This window comes from Pipistrellus hanaki, assembly GCF_964339955.1.
Source record: "Pipistrellus hanaki genome assembly, chromosome: X".
Taxonomy (NCBI): domain Eukaryota; kingdom Metazoa; phylum Chordata; class Mammalia; order Chiroptera; family Vespertilionidae; genus Pipistrellus; species Pipistrellus hanaki.
Genome location: NC_140524.1, coordinates 45,646,904 through 45,665,101, shown reverse-complemented (window position 1 = coordinate 45,665,101; position 18,198 = coordinate 45,646,904). Strand labels below are relative to the sequence as shown.

Below are 18,198 nucleotides of genomic sequence, written 5' to 3'. Positions count from 1 at the left end.
TAAGGGGTTTTGGATATGTTAAACTGAAGGACAAATGAGAGATGGGAGCTTTTCTTTAAAAGAAAAATACTGAACACTTACAAAGTGATAAGCATTCAAGATATAAACATGAGTAAGACATGGTTCCAACCATCAAGGAATGTATAGTCTAATGGAAGGACAAATAAATGTAAATTATGCTGATGACTATGAGAAGGATGGATAGAAAAAAGTAAGAGTGGAACAAAAAAGATGCAATAGCAATGACCCAGGCAATAGATGCTGGTGACCTATCCCTAAGTAGTGAGAGTCAAGGAGAGATAAAACATACTGAAGAAATATTTAAAAGGTGAAATATTCAAGACTTAATAGTTGGTTTAATGGTGAAGGTTGGGGTGAGGAAGGAGTTGAGGATAATGACTCACAAGACTAACAGAAATAACAAGATGATTGGTGATACTACCAACTGAAATTAGAGAATAAAAACAGAAAGAAGAGGATGTTGATGTGGGAAGAAAATCATTATGTTTTGGTGTGTTGAGGCTGAGGTACATGTAGAACATTCGGGTAGAAATGTCAACTGCAAGTTTGCTATGCAAGACTAAAGTTTACGGAAGAAGACATGTGCTGAAGTTGTGCAGTTGGAAGTCATCAGCATACAGTGCAGTTAAATAATAGACATGAATGAGATCACTCAGAAGAGTATATAAGGAAAGGAGAACAGTGGATTAAGGACAGAACCCTAGAGACAGAAGAGATTATCAGACAATGGTAGAAAATGAAAGACAGGTTGCAGTGCATAGAGAATGAATTGGAAGTTAGAATGGGCAGAGAGAAAGGAGACCTTAACTCAGAGTTTTGCAAAAAATATGGGACCAACCACAATTAGAGAGTAGGACTAATTAAGAGCGACAGGAAATGAAATGGAGAAGAGCCATTTGGCAAGTGAGAAACATGTTAGAAAAGCCAATTGAGGAAATATTTTTAGGGAGGATTTTCAAGAATATAAAATGCTGCAGAGATAAGAGGAGAACAAAACTGGGGACAGTGTTGAAGGCTGAAGCCAGATTACAAAGGAGCTAAAGAGGGAGTGGGTATTGACAAAATGGCATAGTGAATATCAATCACTCTTTTAAGAAATATGGTAGTAAAGGAATGAAAAGAAAGGGGGAAGAAAAGGATCTTAAAAGAGCAAAGCAATGATAAAGAGGAGGTAAGTGGAGATGAGAGCAAGAAGGACTACCAGGCCAGATATCTGTGACATCAAGTGAGATATCTGTCAAGATAACATTGAATTTGTTAAAGTAGATGAGAAGGATACAATGAAGGGGAGACCCTGAATATATTCAAACAAGTGGGGAGTAGTGTGGGAGACAAATACTTCAGGAGTTGAAATTTTAAATAATTAAGTGAATTATCCTAAACACAACATATACACGTAGATCTTGTATCATATAGTAAAACACTGAAATGTTGGCTTTAACAAGGAAAGTAGACTGAAAGGGTTTGGTATCTTGAAAAAGCATGCTGACCACTGTGAAGAGAATAAATTTGAATGGGCTTAAAATATTTATGCAGCACTAGACAGCTGGATAATCCAGCTACAAATAATCAGGGAAATATATCATCTCCCCCCTTTTCTAGTTTTCCCTTGAGGCACATGGGATTGTCACCTCTCGTTTTAGCTGGTCATTGTTACTTGAGTGCAGACATATTTGGCACCTCTGGCATGTGCCGCATTTTGAAGATACTCACAGAGCTCAGGATACCTAGGAACATGCTTGCAATCTCAGCTGCATGCCTACTGCTATTCTTCTTTGGGAGGCCTGGTACCACCATGTAAGCATCACCAATGGTCTCTAACTGGGAAATAGGGGAAAGTAGATTTAGCAAGCAAATAACTTATGGTGTGTGTGTGTGTGTGTGTGTGTGTGTGTGTGTGTGTGTGTGTGTTCACAAAATTTAAGTGGTATGATGGGAACCAGGTGTACTTTTTGTAAAGTGAGAAGGAAAGGGAGATTGTTAGTGGTTCACAGGACTGGCTGCACAGTAGAATCACTTAAGAAATTTTATTAGAAAATACTGATGTCAGGTCCCACACAGATAAAATTTTGAAATAAGTAGAAGTACTTTGCAGGCTTCTGGCTGGCCTTAGAGCACTATTAGGCTCCATACAATTCCTGGGAAAAGGAAAAGGGCAGATTTCTGAGACTGTCTGTAGGTATCTATGGGGAATCACCCTAGGAAAAGGTGCAACTGGTACTCCTCCATCAAACATTTCACTAAATGATTTCAGATAAATGAGCTATGGCAACCTTAATGCAAGTATAGGAAAAGGGAAATAATGGAGGTGGAAGAGTTCATTCCTTTTGCTTTGCCTTGATAATATAATAAAATTAGTTTATCAGTCTCATTGGATATGAGAAATGGTTTTGTTTTGTGTTTTTTTTTTTACCAGCTATCTCCTCCTCTCGTAGTGCTAACACTTAAGGGCAGCACTACTAAGCCTCACCTGCTTTGGAGGAGACAGTTAGAGCTGGAAACTTGTAAATAAAGGAAAATATGTGCTCCTTATCTTCCCCACAGAAATGTGCTCACTTTTTTAGGTGACCAGTAAGTTGGAGCTTTTCAAGTAAATCCAAAAGATAAGTAAGTTGAAAGGACTTTTGTGAAATCTGCCAATCTGACTCTGCTATTTTAAGTGTGGATGCAGCTTAAATCCATGTTCTCCTAGAGAGCAGTACTCATGACTTCCACCTCCATTATTTCCCTTTTCCTATACTTGCATTAAGGTTGCCATAGCTAATTTATCTGAAATCATTTAGTGAAATGTTTGATGGAGGAGTACCAGTTGCACCTTTTCCTAGGGTGATTCCCCATAGATACCTACAGACAGTCTCAGATAAGACCACGCTATCTTGGTTAGAATCCAAGATCTATCATTTATAAACTGTATAGCCTTGGGCAAGTCACTTAACCTCTCTGTGCTTCAGTATCCTTATCTGTAAAATAGGGATTATGACAGTATCTACCTCATAAAGGTTTCTAAGAACTAAAATCTTAATACATATCAAAGCACTTAAAATCTGCCTGGTGTATAATAAATGCAAAATATCTCCTCCTCATCATAATTGGCATCATTACCAAACTGATAAGTCTTGAAACAAGCCTTAGAGAAATAATCAGTAGTAATCAGCAATAGGCCTCTCATCATGATTTTCTATATAGCCAATAACAATGATCTTTGCACTAATGAGTCTTTGTACCTCAGCATGCTTCCAATCAGGACCTCCCTTACCTGGTGGACTTTGAGAAAAGGTTCCCTGCCCTCAAATAAGCATGCCTGTCTACACAGAGGGAGGCAATGGGTACTGTCCAAATGCTATATGGGAGGGGAAAATTCACTGGCTGGTCATTAAGATTTGAGTCATTCACACAGGAGTTGGATATGGATCAAAGATTAGAAGGGCAAGGAGCATAGGCACTGCCTAGCCTTGGTGTGGGACTGCAGGGGGAAACTGTAGATTGCATAAATCAGCAAAAGGACAGAGAAAGGGAAGAGGAGGTATAGAAAAGGGTCTGGTCGAGAGGAGGTAATGGCAGGAGAATTGAAATTGAAAACAAATCATGCACTTCGTAATTCTGCAGTAGCCTTCTCATTTCCATTTCAGATTATAAAGTGCTAGAGGAAGCGATTCTAACTTTACGGGGCATGGGGAAGAAAGCACAAACAGGTTTGATGAATCACTGCTGGTTCAATATTTTTCCTTTGTGCTATTTATTTTTAATAAACTGGACTAAAAAATCAGATTCCAATTTTGGATTCACATAGCCCTGCTCTGTCCTGGAAACAGCCAACTAACTCCCTACTATAACCATAAAGTACCAAAATATCTAACAGCCTCATCCCTAAGATCATCAACAATTGTCTGAACAATATCAGCTGTATTGATTAAACCAGTGACTGTCTTACTGCTCATGCTGAATCACCGTTTATTTTAGTTTCAACTGAATTAGCTTTTGGTGATTTGTTTTTATCTTCAGGCTGCTTGAGTTCAACAAGTTGAGATGAGTAGTCTGATTCCATGGATATTTTTCTCCTTCATAGTCTCTATGTGTGCTTCTTGACTAATTTGCAGCTCTTGCTGATTGGCAGGTATGATGTCTATTTGTGAGTCCTATTTAAATGACTTTGCCTAGCCCTGAGGCTCTCTACCTTACCTAAAAGGGCCCTGTCTAATCTGAGATAAACACACTACCCCGTGTGTGATTTAAGAATTGGAACATTTCAGACTTCTGTGAAGGAAACAATGAATGGAGTTACTCATTCTCCAGCAATGCCTTGGTTCCTGGAGCAGAGGAGGTGTCTAAAGTTTGGAATGCCTGTGACATCTTTCTACACCCAATAAGATAAGCATCCATGTTGCAGACTACCTGGAAACATCTATGCACAGCTATGAAAATTTTGGCAAGTTTCTTCCTAGAGACAAGATAACAAATAAAATCAAGTGTAAGGAAGCATCACATCTAAGTGAGTTTATGAAGTCATCTATTTTTTATTCATCTTCTGCAAACTTTGATAGGAAAAGTAGAAATTAAAAGGCTGGAAGGGTAGAGAAAGGTGGAAGCAGGAAATTGCACTTCACAATTAACCACTTCCCAGACCTTAGACCAATAGGTGAGATTTTGGTTATCCTGCAGCACCCCCTAAGAGCCTCAGATTTAATAGCTCTTCAACATGAGTAATTCTAGAATTCTCTTCTGTATATATAAAAAAATACCTAAATGGGAAACCAACTTTTATCAGCATGTATTTCTACATAAACTTTACCAAGATGAACTCTGTAGCAGTTATCAACTACAAGCAAAACACCAATACTTCTATATCCCCTTCAGTGCCTAGCATTATACTGCCTACACTTTAGGGAGTCAGCCACTGAAGTGCAATAACATTTTTGGACCTAATCTCTTCTTAGTCCCAATTCTAGGAAACAGCTCAAAAGAAATGTGACCAGCAATCATGTCAGGCTTTCATTTTCAATGAGATACCCATGCAAAATTTTTAACTTACTATTTAAATTTTAATTCCTAAATAACAAATAATAAAATAGCATCTTTTATTTTGAAGTATACATAGATGAGCCTCATATAAAAATTTCTCTCTGGAATATATACTGAGTGGCCAGATTATTATGACTATCTGATGTTTGTAGGCAAATTAGCCATACAGTACATCGTATGGGATATGGAAGTCGAAGACCTGTTTAAACACCTTTGCTGTCTGCAGTTACCAAGATAAAACATCTCCAATTCACATAGGAACACAAGGATTGGACAGTCGAGCATTGGAAAAAAGTCATGTGGCCCAATGAATCACGTTTCCGGTTACATCATGCAGATGGCAGAGTGAGAATTTCGTGTAAACAGCATGAAAGCATGAACCCCACATGCATGAATACAACCCTTTAAGCTGGTGGAGGCAGTGTTATGGTTTGGGGCATGTTTTCCTGGTACGATTTGGTCCCTTAATTTGTGTGGAACAACGTATGAATAGCACAACATACCTAAGTATCATTGTTGATCAAGTTCATCCTATCATGTTGATGACGTTTCCCAATGGAGATGGCTTCTTCCAACAAGACACTGCACCATGCCACGGTGCTCGTACTGTGCAGGAGTGGTTTCAAGAACATGAGGGAGACTACCTTGCTTAGGTGGCCCCCACAATCACCAGATCTCAATCCAATTGAGCATTTGTGGGACAAAGTTAAAAGAGACATCAGGCAGTTGGTTCTACAACCATCAAATCTCAAAGAACTGGACAATGCTATTCATCAGGCATGGTGTCAGATTTATCACATCACCTTTCAACATCTCCTGGAGTCAATGCCAAGAAGAATCGCCACAGTATTGAAGGCAAAATGTGATCCAATGAAGTACTGATGGGATGGTCATAATAATCTGGCCACTCTGTATTTCTGTGCTAATTAACTTATTTTGTAGACATCATGACTGCCAATGATGGCATCAAAAAGTATGTACAGGTCATTGAGAAGATCCACCACTTCAATGGGATCATTCATGGCTGAGATGGTGGTGAAGCACACAATGTCACTGAAGTACAAAGTGATCAAGTCAAAACCCGTGCAGCCCTTTTTTTTTTTCTTTTTTCTTTTTTTTTAATATATTTTGATTTTTTTTGCCCTCCTTCCTCCTTCCCATATATACCCTCCCTCCCCAGAGTTTTATGTCCATTGGTTGTACTTATATGCATGTATACAAGTCCTTCGGTTGATCTATTATCTCCCCCAGATCTCCCTCCACTCCCTGCTGTAATTTGACAGTCTGCTTGTTGCTTTATTGTCTCTATATCTATCTTTTGGTTCATCAGTTTATAATATTCATTATTATCCATAAATGAGTGTGGTCATGTGGTGTTTCTCTTTCACTGATTGGCTTATTTCACTCAGCATGATGTTCTCCAATTCCATCCAGGTTGCTGTAAATGATGAGAATTCCTTCTTTTTTATGGCAGCATAGTATTCCATTGTATAGATGTACCATTGTTTTTGGATCCAATCATCTGCTGACGGGCACCTAGGCTGTTTCCAAATTCTGGCTATTGTAGATTGTGCTGCTATGAACATAGGGGTGCAAATATCCTTTCTGATTGATGTTTCTAGTTTCTTGGGATATATTCCTAGGAGTGGGATTACTGGGTCAAATGGGAGTTCCATTTTCAGTTTTTTGAGGAAACTCCACACTGTTCTCCACAGTGGTTGCACCAGTCTGCATTCCCACCAGCAGTGCACGAGGGTTCTTTTTTCTCCACAACCTCGCCAACACTTGTCGTTTGTTGATTTGTTGATGTTGGCCATTCTGACAGGTGTGAGATGGTACCGCATTGTTGTTTAGATTTGCATCTCTCGGATAATTAGTGACTTTGAGCATGTTTTCATGTGCCTTTTGGCCTTCCTTCTGTCTTCTTTTGAAAATATTCTATTTAGGTCCATTGCCCATTTCTTAATGGGATCATTCATCTTCCTTTTATTTAGTTGTATAAGCTGTCTGTAGGTGTTGGAGATTAAACCTTTATCAGTGGTATTATTTGCAAATATGTTCTCCCACACCGTGGGCTTTCTTGTTGTTTTGTTGATGGTTTCTTTTGCTGTAAAAAAGCTTTTTATTTTTATGTAGTCCCATTTGTTTATTTTCTCTTTAGCTTCCATTGCCCTAGGGGCAGTATCAGTGAAGAAGTTCTTTTGGCATACGTCTGAGATTTTGCTGCCTGTGGATGCGTCGAGTATTTTTATGGTTTCCCGTCTGATGTTTAAGTCCTGTATCCATTTTGAGTTTATTTTTGTGTATGGTATAAGTTGGTGATCTAGTTTCATTCTTTTGCATGTGTCTGTCCAATTTTCCCAACACCATTTATTGAAGAAACTGTCTTGACTCCATTGTATATTCATGCCTCCTTTGTCAAATATTAATTGAGCATAGTGATTTGGGTTGATATCTGGGTTCTTGAGTCTATTCCATTGATCTATATGTCTGTTCTTGTGCCAGTACCAGGCTGTTTTGAGAACAGTGGCTTTGTAATACAGTTTGAAGTCTGGTATTGAGATCCCTCCTACTTTACTCTTCTTTCTCAGGATTGCTGTGGCTATTTGGGGTCTTTTATTGTTCCAAATGCACTTTTGGAGAGTTCTTTCTAGGTCAGTGAAATATGCCTTTGGTATTTTAATGGGGAGTGCATTGAACCTATAGATTGCTTTAGGAAGTATGGACATTTTGATGATGTTGATTCTACCAATCCATGAACAGCGTATGTTCTTCCATCTCTTTACATCTTCCTCTATCTCTTTTTTCAGTGTCGTGTAGTTTTCCGCATATAGGTCCTTTACTTCCTTAGTTAAATTTATTCCTAGGTATCTTAATTTTTTTGGTGTGATGGTAAATGGGATTGCTTTTTTAGTCTCTGTTTCTGTAGTTTCACTGTTGGTGTATAGAAATGCCATGGATTTCTTGGCGTTAATTTTGTATCATGCTACATTGCCAAATTCATTTATTAAGTCAATTAGTTTTTTAATGGAGTCTTTTGGGTATTTTATGTACAATATCATGTCATCTGCAAATAAGGATAACTTTACTTCTTTTCCAATTTGGATGCCTTTTATTTCCTCCTCTTGTCTAATTGCAATGGCTAGTATTTCCAGTACTATGTCAAACAGGAGTGGCGAGAGTGGGCATCCCTGTCTTGTTCCTGTTCCGCCCTTTTTGAGGGATTCAGCAACTTATATGAAAAGCAGACACAGTTATTCCTCAGAGGAAAGATGCCTCCGATTATGTCATACACAGACCTGCTAGAATATAATTTATCTAAAAATCACTGTCAAGTAAATGATGAGGAAAAAAATATCACCTGGATAAAAACATTAATTCTTTCATTTATTCTACAAATATATATCAAGTGCTTACAATGTGCCAAGTATTGAGCTAGACGCTGGAATACAGCACTTACCAGACAAACCTAGTCTGTTCCTTTGTGAATTTTTTTCAGCTCTCTTTCTTCCTCAGCACTCTATGCCCTTAGCGAATGTTCTGAGGTAGTTTCCCTTGCAAGAGACTAGTTTACCCAATTATCTCCTAGAAGATCCTGTTACAACAGAATGAGGTGCCTGGTAAATTTTGGAAATTGTAGTGAATAGATAAAACTTTCAACTAAGGAATGGAAATCCTAGAAATACAATTCTACTACTTTCTTCTAGATGTTCAAAGAACTTCCTTTTATTTGATCAACTACAGGCAAAGTCATGAAATGACAGAAAAACCAAGGTACCAAAACTTAAATGACCAGCAGGTACAGGTAGTAGAAAATTAGCAAGTGTGCTCTGCTCCCTTGATTTCCAATTATTCTTTGGTTGGTTTTTTTTTTTTTTTTTTTTTTTTTGGGGGGGGGGGTTGTTTTATTTTGCATATTAACCTTTTATTATATGGGATGGAGGACAGGGAATGTATCAATTTTTTGTACCACCAGAAGCTAGCATACTATCTGGTTAACATTGTATATTTGTTTTGTTTTGTTTTTAATTTCTTTATTGATTAAGGTATCACATATTTGTCCTCATCCCCCCATTCCCATCTCAAACCCCTCCCCAGATATGCTCCCACTCCCCTGTTGTCTGTGACCACTTGTTAGGCTTATATGCATGTATACAAGACTTTTGGTTGATTTTCCCCCCTTTTTCACCACCCTCCTCTACCTTCTCTCTGAGGTTTGACAATCTGATCGATGCTTCCCTGTCTCTGGGTATGTTTTTGCTCATCAGTTTATGTTGTTCATTATTTCCCCTAGATGAGTGAGATCATGTGATACAAGAAATACATTTATAAGAACTTAAAATGAGACAAGCAATAATGGTTATGCTGGAAGGCAAATGAATCAGTCTTTGGTGAGTTTCTTTCTGGGCCAACAGTTCTTTTGAGTCCCAATTTCAATGTCAAACAGTTCCTTATGTATACATGTCAGCAATGATGTTTCAGTTCTGGATGGTGGACAAATGGTGGTGATGCAGATCCGATCCTCTCTGGTTTGGTCCTGGGCAACCTGCAGTGATGCACAGCTGATGACTGCTAGTATGGCAAGGTGTTCTCAGCATCTTCCATCTCTGGACTGTTTCTCTTCTGTCTTCATGGCTGGAGCAGTCCTGTCAATTTCTCTCTGTTGCAGGAATCCATATGGTGTTGGAGTTGTTTTCTGAAAATATACAAACTTATTCTCAAACAAAAGTTAATAAAGGAATATTTTCTATAGATTTGACTTGGGATCCTTTTTCATTTTTTGCCCAAATGATTTTCCTTTGGCTTGTTTTGACACCATGTGTGTTTTTCATGGGTGTTTTGCTGTTAGCATTACAAGTGAAAACTAATTTTCTAAAGTAAAAATTTTCTAGATGTAATTTACTTACAGGATATTTTTCCTTACATGATATTCTTCTACTATCCCTCCCTTTATTTAAATATTAGGAGACTTTTGGAAATTTTATAATGTAGCCTTGATATCTTTTAAATTTTAATTTTCACCCTTGGGAATCAATAAAAAATCATCTTGTTGGTGCTTGGATACAAAGGTAACAGTACTCTTAATATTTTAGAATTACAACAGTATAATGTACAATTATCCCAAACTTACAAACTAATTCTTTGAATGTCTGGAAGCAATTTAAAAAGGATATGAAAGGATTTAATCCCTTCCACTGTGTAGAGGGTCCCCTGGAAAGGCACCTGATCATTCTATATTTGCCCTGTTTGGCCAAGAGGTACCCTCTTCTCACAATCCAATTGCCCATAGCTGTTGCCTTAGCTATCTGTTTGTGCTGAGGTTGAAGCCTAGTGGTGGCTAGTACCATGGATCTATTTCTAGCCCAGTGGAGTAAGCTGGGCCCTCTCTCGAGAGGAAACCTGGATTCCCAAGATATGTGATCAGTGCCGGGGCCTTGCCAGCAGGTGAGGGGATCCCAAGGCAGGTGCTGGGTGTGAGACCATGGAGCCATAGGATACCAAGGAGACAGAACTGAACCTCACATCACCCTGCTTGGCCCCAGAGGATGGCTGGTTAGCCAGAGATGGGTAAGATTCCTCAGGGAAGGAACAACCTAAGACAGGCACAGTCACAGAGGGGCCATCAGGAGAGAACATGGGGGTCAACAGAGGTGGGGCACAGACCGTCGCCCTCCCAACAATGCAGGGGTCTGGACCTTCACCCCTTCTGAGGGAGGTCTCCTGCTTCCATGGCTGCTTCATTTCCCATTCCAAGCTCAAATTGGGATCCAGATAACAGACAGAGACTTGGCTGACAGCAGCTGCCCTCTCATTGAAACAAGACCTGTTTGAGTTGTCTCATACCCATGGTGTTGGGATGTGGGTTTTTTTTTTATATCTAAACCCAGCCTAGTACCAGGAATGTTCAGGGCCTACTCAAGAAGGCAAATAATCCTTTCCACTAATATTTACAGGGTAAAATAAGATTGTTATTAGAGTATTAAGTTTGACACTAAATAGTAGTCAAGTTTTCAGACTAATTTAAATTGGCTAATTGAAATAAATGAATATTCTAGAAAAATTAATTGTACTGAACAAAAAACTATTCCTAAAGTGTTAACTAAATTTTTTATTGGTAGTTCATCTCATGATAGAATTGTGTAATATGTAATGAACCTACAGCAGTCATATTTTAGTGCAAAAAATTAAAGTTTAAAAGCTATCCAATTATTCTTTGATTTGAAGGTGAGACTCAAATCTACTGGGATTAGAGAAGGTGCCGAGAGAGAGAGAGAGAGAGAGAGAGAGAGAGAGAGAGAGAGAGAGAGAGAGAGAAAGAGAGAGAGAGGTTAGTTGATTAGTGTATTTTTTCTATGTTTAATAGAATACATAGTTACAAGGATTCACACTCTTTAGGGGTTCACACATATGATAGTAGCATCTGTGTTAGAAGTTTTTCTGTTTTCTTTTTTTCAATTTCCAGCTCTTCAGTCCATTCCTTGATCAGATCTTCCAAGTTGCTGGAATATTGTCCCAACATTCAAAGTATAGAATCAATGATATTGGTCTTTTTACTCTTATTGAAAGTTTTAAAGTGGATGAAGTAAAACAGAAAGGAGTCAGGGAATTCTTACTTCCCAAACTCAGTGATAATGGAACAGGACCCTTTATCAAAAGCCCCTTCCTTTAAAATGCCAGGTGAGGGGAGGTTAACCCAGGTAAAAGTAGCAAAAGTCACCACCCACCATCATATTCACCCTGGTCCATTCACAGCGATCATTTTCTTTGAGTAGTTGTTTCCCTAACATTCTGTTTCTTTCAAGACTGAGCAAAGGTGATGTGGGCAGGACCCTTCAGTTCTGAGATACAAACAGATGAATAGTAGCTACTTCTAAAGCAACAGGATCTGCCTTTGAGCCCAGTCCAGTTGTGAGTGATATAAAGGGAAATAGAGCAGGGAGTGTTGTTTTACCCTTCTAGATCATCAATCTACTAAATTATCCTCAACCCAAGTGCTGCTGTATTGCCAATTCTTGGGCAGTGGAGGATTACTTGGCCTCTTAAATATGACCCAAGATCTACATGGTAAGATAAACCCTCTTTCTTCCCACGGAATCCAGGAAGAATGGTGTTCCTTATCACCTGCCCTTCATGTTAGGGCAATGTATAAATTCAATTGGTCTTGTCCCATTCTATGCCCTGATTCTTTAAAAGTGACTGTATACTATAGATTTTCAATACACCTTCCTAGGACTCTTCCCATCTACAGAAATAGGGAGCCTGGCATAGCATTGGAATAATGATGAAGTAGTCCCTCCTTGTTGTGGTATTTAGCATGCAGAAGGCTGTGTTCACAACAAAAAGTTTTGCTGGGCAGACATCTAGGAATCTGTCCCAATGAACTCTCCTATATGGCTGGGCCACACATCTGATACTCAGTATGCCAAGGCCAACACTAGTAGTTTTCTTCTGAGCCTGGTCCACATCTACAGTTCACCAAAGTCCTGCTGATCATCTCAGTAGCCAGATCAGATGTTTTGGTCTCCCCCTATTTTCTATTCCAGGAAGCCTCACAGTCTTTTCTCTATTTAAGTTTTATTAGCTATAGGGAGTTGGGAGACTACCTTTGTCTTTCAGTCAATCTAAACTTCCTCTGAAGCATTTCAGTGAGGGCAGTTCCAGCAACGTCTTCTTTGAAGGTCCCATGATATACAACTCCTTCTATCACCGACTTCTCTGCTGTCTTCTGAAATAGCATCAACACAAGGGCAAATGCTTTTACTCTTGATTTATGAGAAATTTTTAGTAATATGACATTCATGATTTTTTTGTCTTTTATATAATATTAAACACCTGTTTGAGTGTCTTCAAGAAAGCCAGATAGGCTAATGGAGGCATTGTTAACTGGGGACATGGATGAGTTCATATGCAGGGCCTGTCAGGCTTTCAATCCAAATCTTTCTCTTTTTTCTGCTTTATATACCTGCCTCTCAGAAAGCATCTCAGTGCTGTACTCCAACCAGGCTCAAAAGCCTCTTCACCAAAGCTAACACAGCACTCATAGAGGGCACCCTGAGTTTCAGTATCCTGTAGTTTCAACAAAGTGCTAAACTGCTGGCTCCAGCATAAGAACCATAAGATCCCTTAAAAGGACTTTCTCTGTCCTTTTCTCATTTCCCCCTTTTAGTTCCACTCTCTAAAGAAAGAATCAGCCTTTTTAGAAATTTCATATTTTAAGGAGTTTATCACTTTACAGGTACTCTTGCCCAAATCATTCCCTAGAAATCTAAGGAATCTCCTGCTTTTGTACCCCACATTTGCACTTTCTTCCACTTTAAACACTCTTTCAAATACCTATATTTTCCCTGAACCTCCAAAACAGCCCACATTGCTTAAATAGTATAGTCATCATAATTATCTGTGATCTTCAATGCAATCATGACTGTATGAAGATCCCTATCCCATCATACTCATCTTGAAACAGTCTCAATGCTAGTGCCTCACAAAGCTTGATGGTTCAATTCCACCACTGAAAAGTTTGTTAGGTCAGATTGTTGATTGTCTGGAACAGAGGTTCACATACAGAAGAGCATAAAAACCAATGCTTGTGTTCTTTGAAGATGTGCTGGAATGCTCCAGTTGAAAGGCCTCCAAGTAGCCACCTCCATGCTTCTTTGCCTAAAGAAGTGTCTTTTTCTCTTTAGAGTTTCCTTCCAAGATATGACAAGAATCTAGGGAGTTAATGTGGGATAGGCTGGGTTCAAAATGGCTGCTGGGTAGTGCTAAGATTCACAGAGTCCTTACCTGATGAAATATTTAATCAAAAGTTGGTCATTGTTCTGAAGACTAAGCCCAGCACTTCATCAGCTGGGGACATTCTGAGGGGCATGCTCAGGAGGAGCTACTGGACTGTACACAGGAAGAGGCTTCTTAAGTATGTCTATGATTTTTTACCCAGAAGCAGTAAGAGAAAGGTGTACAAATCATGGGAAAAGCACCAAGACTTAGCGAAAATAAGTGAGTTTCAGCAAAAAAAAAAAAAAAAAAAAAAAAAAAAAAAAAAAGTTGTTAGCAGAAATCACAGAAAGACCATCTCCTTGCTTTCTGCTTTGGTGACATGAATATAAATTGTATCTGAGCAAATGTTACATCAATTGAAGGCAAACAAATGGTTAATTGAGGATGGGGTAAAAAAGTTAATCAATTAAACTACTAGCATCATTTAGGCACAGCTTCATTCTGCTTCTGCTAGGTTTTAGATGAGGCCTATCAGATGCCAATTATAAAACTATAACTCCAATTATCTGACTCCCTTCTCTCCTCCACAAATTATCTAAATTTTCTAATCCGCATAGAAGACACAATTACCACCCCACCCCCTTAAGGTCTAATACAACTCAGGTCCAGGCTATGGGCCCTGACTGGCCCCTAGAAAAAGGGGATTTAAAAATCCAGTATATAGTTCAGAACATCATTGGTATCCTCTTGGCTGTCCTTGAGCTCCATTTTGGAGGAACATTTAACAGATTATGGCCTGAGTAAGTACTTTGCATGCATTGTATCACTTTATTCTCATTATAGACAGATGAAGTAGGAACTCTTCATTTCTCAAAAGGGAAAACTGAGGCAGAGAGAGTAACTTACTCAATGTCACATGGATAGTAAGTGAACAGAATTCAAATTTGATCCTAGGTAATATCAGTCTACAACATTGTCCTTCTTACAAATGTCTCAAACCTCAACTGGGAGTTATATTTTATTTTTAAATTTCTTTATTGATTAAGGTATCACATATTTGTCCTCATCCCCCCATTCTCATCCCAAACCCCTCTCCACACATGCCCCCACCCCCTTGTTGTCCATGCCCGTTGGTTAGGCTCATATGCATGCACACAAGTCCTTTGGTTGATCTCTCCCCCTTATTCCCACCATTCCCTACCTTCCCTCTGAGGTCTGACAGTCTGATCTATGTTTCCTTGTCTCCAGGTCTGTTCTTGTTCATCAGTCTATTCAACTGGGAGTTTTAAACTCTTAATTCAGACACAACAGCTATTAGTGACCAGAGGTCTATATCAGTCCTACTGATGTTTTCGCGAAGTGAGAAAACTCCCTAGAAGTAGGAGAAAATGGTTAGCCTTTACTACCCCCCGCCAGCAACCTATACTAGTCTCAAATTTGTCTCTGCTTCCAGTCTATCCTTCTCCAAACCATTCCTAAAACATGAATTTGGCCATGTCACTTTCTTGCCTAAAACCCATTCATGACTTCTTATAACTCACAAAATAAAATCCAAACCCTGTATCTTCATCTCATTTCTTATCCTTAGTCTGTTGTCCACAACCCAACCCTAACATCCTCATCATGAACCCAACCTTACTTACCCTACCTGTGTGCTCTTCCCATTGGCTGTAATACACAACAGCGATGCTTCAAACCATAATAAATATCCCTTACCACATGAAAGAATTTCAGATGTTGCCTCTGACTTCTTAGCTCCTTGTGACATCACACCTTCTGCTCTTATAATGCAGGTTTGCTTTTACCAGTAATGGTTTCTCCATCTCAGCACCCTACTCTCTCAATGCAATTAGAGTTCATGTAAATCAACCCCTTGAGATACAACTGCCCTATCCACTTTCTAGCAGAGGGAGTTTTTGTTTCTTTCTCAGAACACCATCAAATTGAATGGATCACTTCTTTATTTAGGTCAAGCATGATTCATGCCTTTGAGGAGATCACAGTCCAATTAAGAAAATAAACAATGACCAACAATATAAGTTTTCTAGCAGACAAACATGCAGTTAAACACAAGGGGAGCACCTGACTCACTCTGAAGAGTTCAGAAAAGCTTTTCAAGAGGAGGTGACACAATTTGGATGAGGCAAGGTGGGGGAAAGTTGAAGTCATTACAGGTCGTATGAACAACCTTTGTGAATACACAGAGGTGAGAGAGACCACAAGGATTTCAGGGCACTGCCAGTCCTGGGGTTTAGGTGGAGTGTGGGGAGTGAAGATAAGCCTAGAGAGGTGGTTAGGGGCCAGACTGTGAAAAGCATTATATGTCATGTGCGAAACATGTGTTTCATTTAACAACTGATAGGGAACAGTTGGGGAGCTTTGAGTAGACAAGTGATATTGGACTCTAAGTAGGGCAAATGGTAACTACTTGGGGGTTTTTGTTTTGTTTTGTTTGCATTTTTTAAAATCCTTTATTTAGAAATAAGTTTAGATTTCCAGAAAAGTTGTAAAAAATAGTACAATTGCCTATATGCCCTTCACTCAGCTTCACTTCATGTTAGTAACTTATGTTACCCCTAATGGCTTGGTGCACAGATTTGTGTACATTGAAAGGAAATTAATTAGAAGGTGGCTGGCAGGGTAGGACTGAGCTACACAGACTGGGCATGCCCTGGAGCCAACCTTCCACAGTCTCTCCCTAGCTGCCGCACCTGGGGCTGCACCGTGGTTCAAAGGGTGTCTGCAGAGTAAGCGGGGTTTCTTTGACCTGTGGATTGGCCTGATAAACTGGGTCCTGGTGAAACCCTGGTGTGCTTTTCTCACCTCCTGCTTACCTTGATCAGGCATGTCCACCATGAAAATGGGGTTACCCAGACCATCACTTCATGCATGATGATGGCAAAGCTATAGACATCTAGTGCAAAAGAACCTAACCTGCTTTCCTTGGAGGCTCTCAGCAGTTCAGGGGCTGCCCACAATAATTCTGAAAAGAAAGTATTGTGTAATGAATGCAGGGTAGATTAACTGACAGTATGTGCAATGTCCTCAAGGGCTTCAAGGGTGCTATTTCATTGACTGCTTTATATCATTATTAGAGGCCCTTTGCACAAAATTCATGCACGAGTAGGATCCCTAGGTCTGGCCAACTATAAGGGCCAATCAGGGCCTTCCGGTTGCCAGCCAGGGCCCCCCTTTCCTGGCTGCCGGCTGCCAGCTGCTGGCCAGAGCCTACCTTCATTCCAAACCACCCTCTGGTTGTTAGCTCATATCATAGTAAGTGATTGAACTCCTGGTCTCCTGGTCTCACTCCTGAGGGGACACTTCACATATTAGCCTTATATATATATAGATTAGACAAACCAGCATGCTAATGCCTTCCCAGGGTCTGAATCTATGAACCTAAGGAATTGTGCACAGAGAAAGCATACTACTTTCCCCACCCCAGGACCATGCAGCCATACACAACACATGTGTAGTGAAGGACAGAGAAGCTCAAAGTAGAAAACTATCTGGCTTTTGCTTTCTTGATCTCTTGAGCCTGCCAGTAGCAGTTGGCAGGCTTCCGGGAAAAGGTAGTGCATTTCCAGATTGGTTGCCATGGATTTGCTGTTTGCTAAAATCTATATGTGTCTAGTAATTTGACTGTGCTGGAGCTCAGGGATTCATAGGTTGGTTTCTCCAGGTCTTCTCTAAAAGGATTAGAGGATCCTCAGGCCTCCTCTGTCCCTTTAAGAGCAAAAAAGGTATAGCAAATCCTTCAATTCAGTTCTGCAAGTATTTATTGAGGATCTACTATGTATTAGACACAGTGTAAGTATAAGCGAGGTGCCAAAGATAAATTAGGCCTTGCATTTGCCCTTGCACAGACCAGTGGATAAGACAGACATGTGTACCCCTAACTGCAATGCAAGAGAGATAGTGATGAGGCCTACTATATAGCACAAGAAAATGAATCCATTAAAAGCCAAATTTGATCACCCATAGCGTGTTCTACATCATTTTAGGTCCCATTAAGGTAAAAAAGTATATTATTTCTGCTTTCAGAGTGTTATGGCAGTTAGAGACTCAGAAATTTTTTGAGAGGGTCCCCTTAAGCAATATATGAAGAAATACACATTAACAATATAAATAGAACAGTCAAAAGTTGGTGGGAGTCTTTTACATTGAATTGTATAAAATTTCTTTTTCTATAGGTCACAATGGTTAAATATTGACAATTTCTTAAAGTGCAAACAAATATAATCTGATGATCAACTTAATCCAGAAAGGCTTCCTGGAAAAGTTAAATTTTAAATGAACTTGTTAAGGATGAGGTGCAGTTTCTTAGAGCTGAGAGGGTAAAGTCTTTGTAGAGATAAAGCACAGTCCATGCAAAAGAATAAGAGGTACAAAGGAGCAAATTGCAGATTAGTTTGGCTGAAATGAGTGGCTCTGTTAGGA

At 39.4% G+C, this 18,198-nt stretch overlaps 1 protein-coding gene and 1 long non-coding RNA gene across 2 annotated transcripts in view; both read right to left on the bottom strand.

The window, feature by feature from the left end:
• Window positions 1-18,198, bottom strand: part of LOC311615240 — a 974,758-nt gene that overhangs the window by 295,452 nt on the left and 661,108 nt on the right. The gene's annotated exons all lie outside the window — the stretch shown is intronic.
• The window catches only part of GUCY2F (guanylate cyclase 2F, retinal), a gene marked incomplete at both ends in the record, with an annotated part of 108,828 nt that overhangs the window by 3,086 nt on the left and 87,544 nt on the right, over window positions 1-18,198 (bottom strand). The window contains 12 exon segments of the mRNA XM_084870838.1: window positions 1,679-1,695; window positions 1,697-1,838; window positions 5,972-6,150; window positions 11,445-11,560; window positions 11,564-11,614; window positions 13,825-13,836; window positions 13,840-13,851; window positions 13,855-13,866; window positions 13,870-13,901; window positions 13,904-13,960; window positions 16,593-16,616; window positions 16,619-16,741. Coding sequence (XP_084726964.1) covers window positions 1,679-1,695; window positions 1,697-1,838; window positions 5,972-6,150; window positions 11,445-11,560; window positions 11,564-11,614; window positions 13,825-13,836; window positions 13,840-13,851; window positions 13,855-13,866; window positions 13,870-13,901; window positions 13,904-13,960; window positions 16,593-16,616; window positions 16,619-16,741 — 777 coding nt within the window.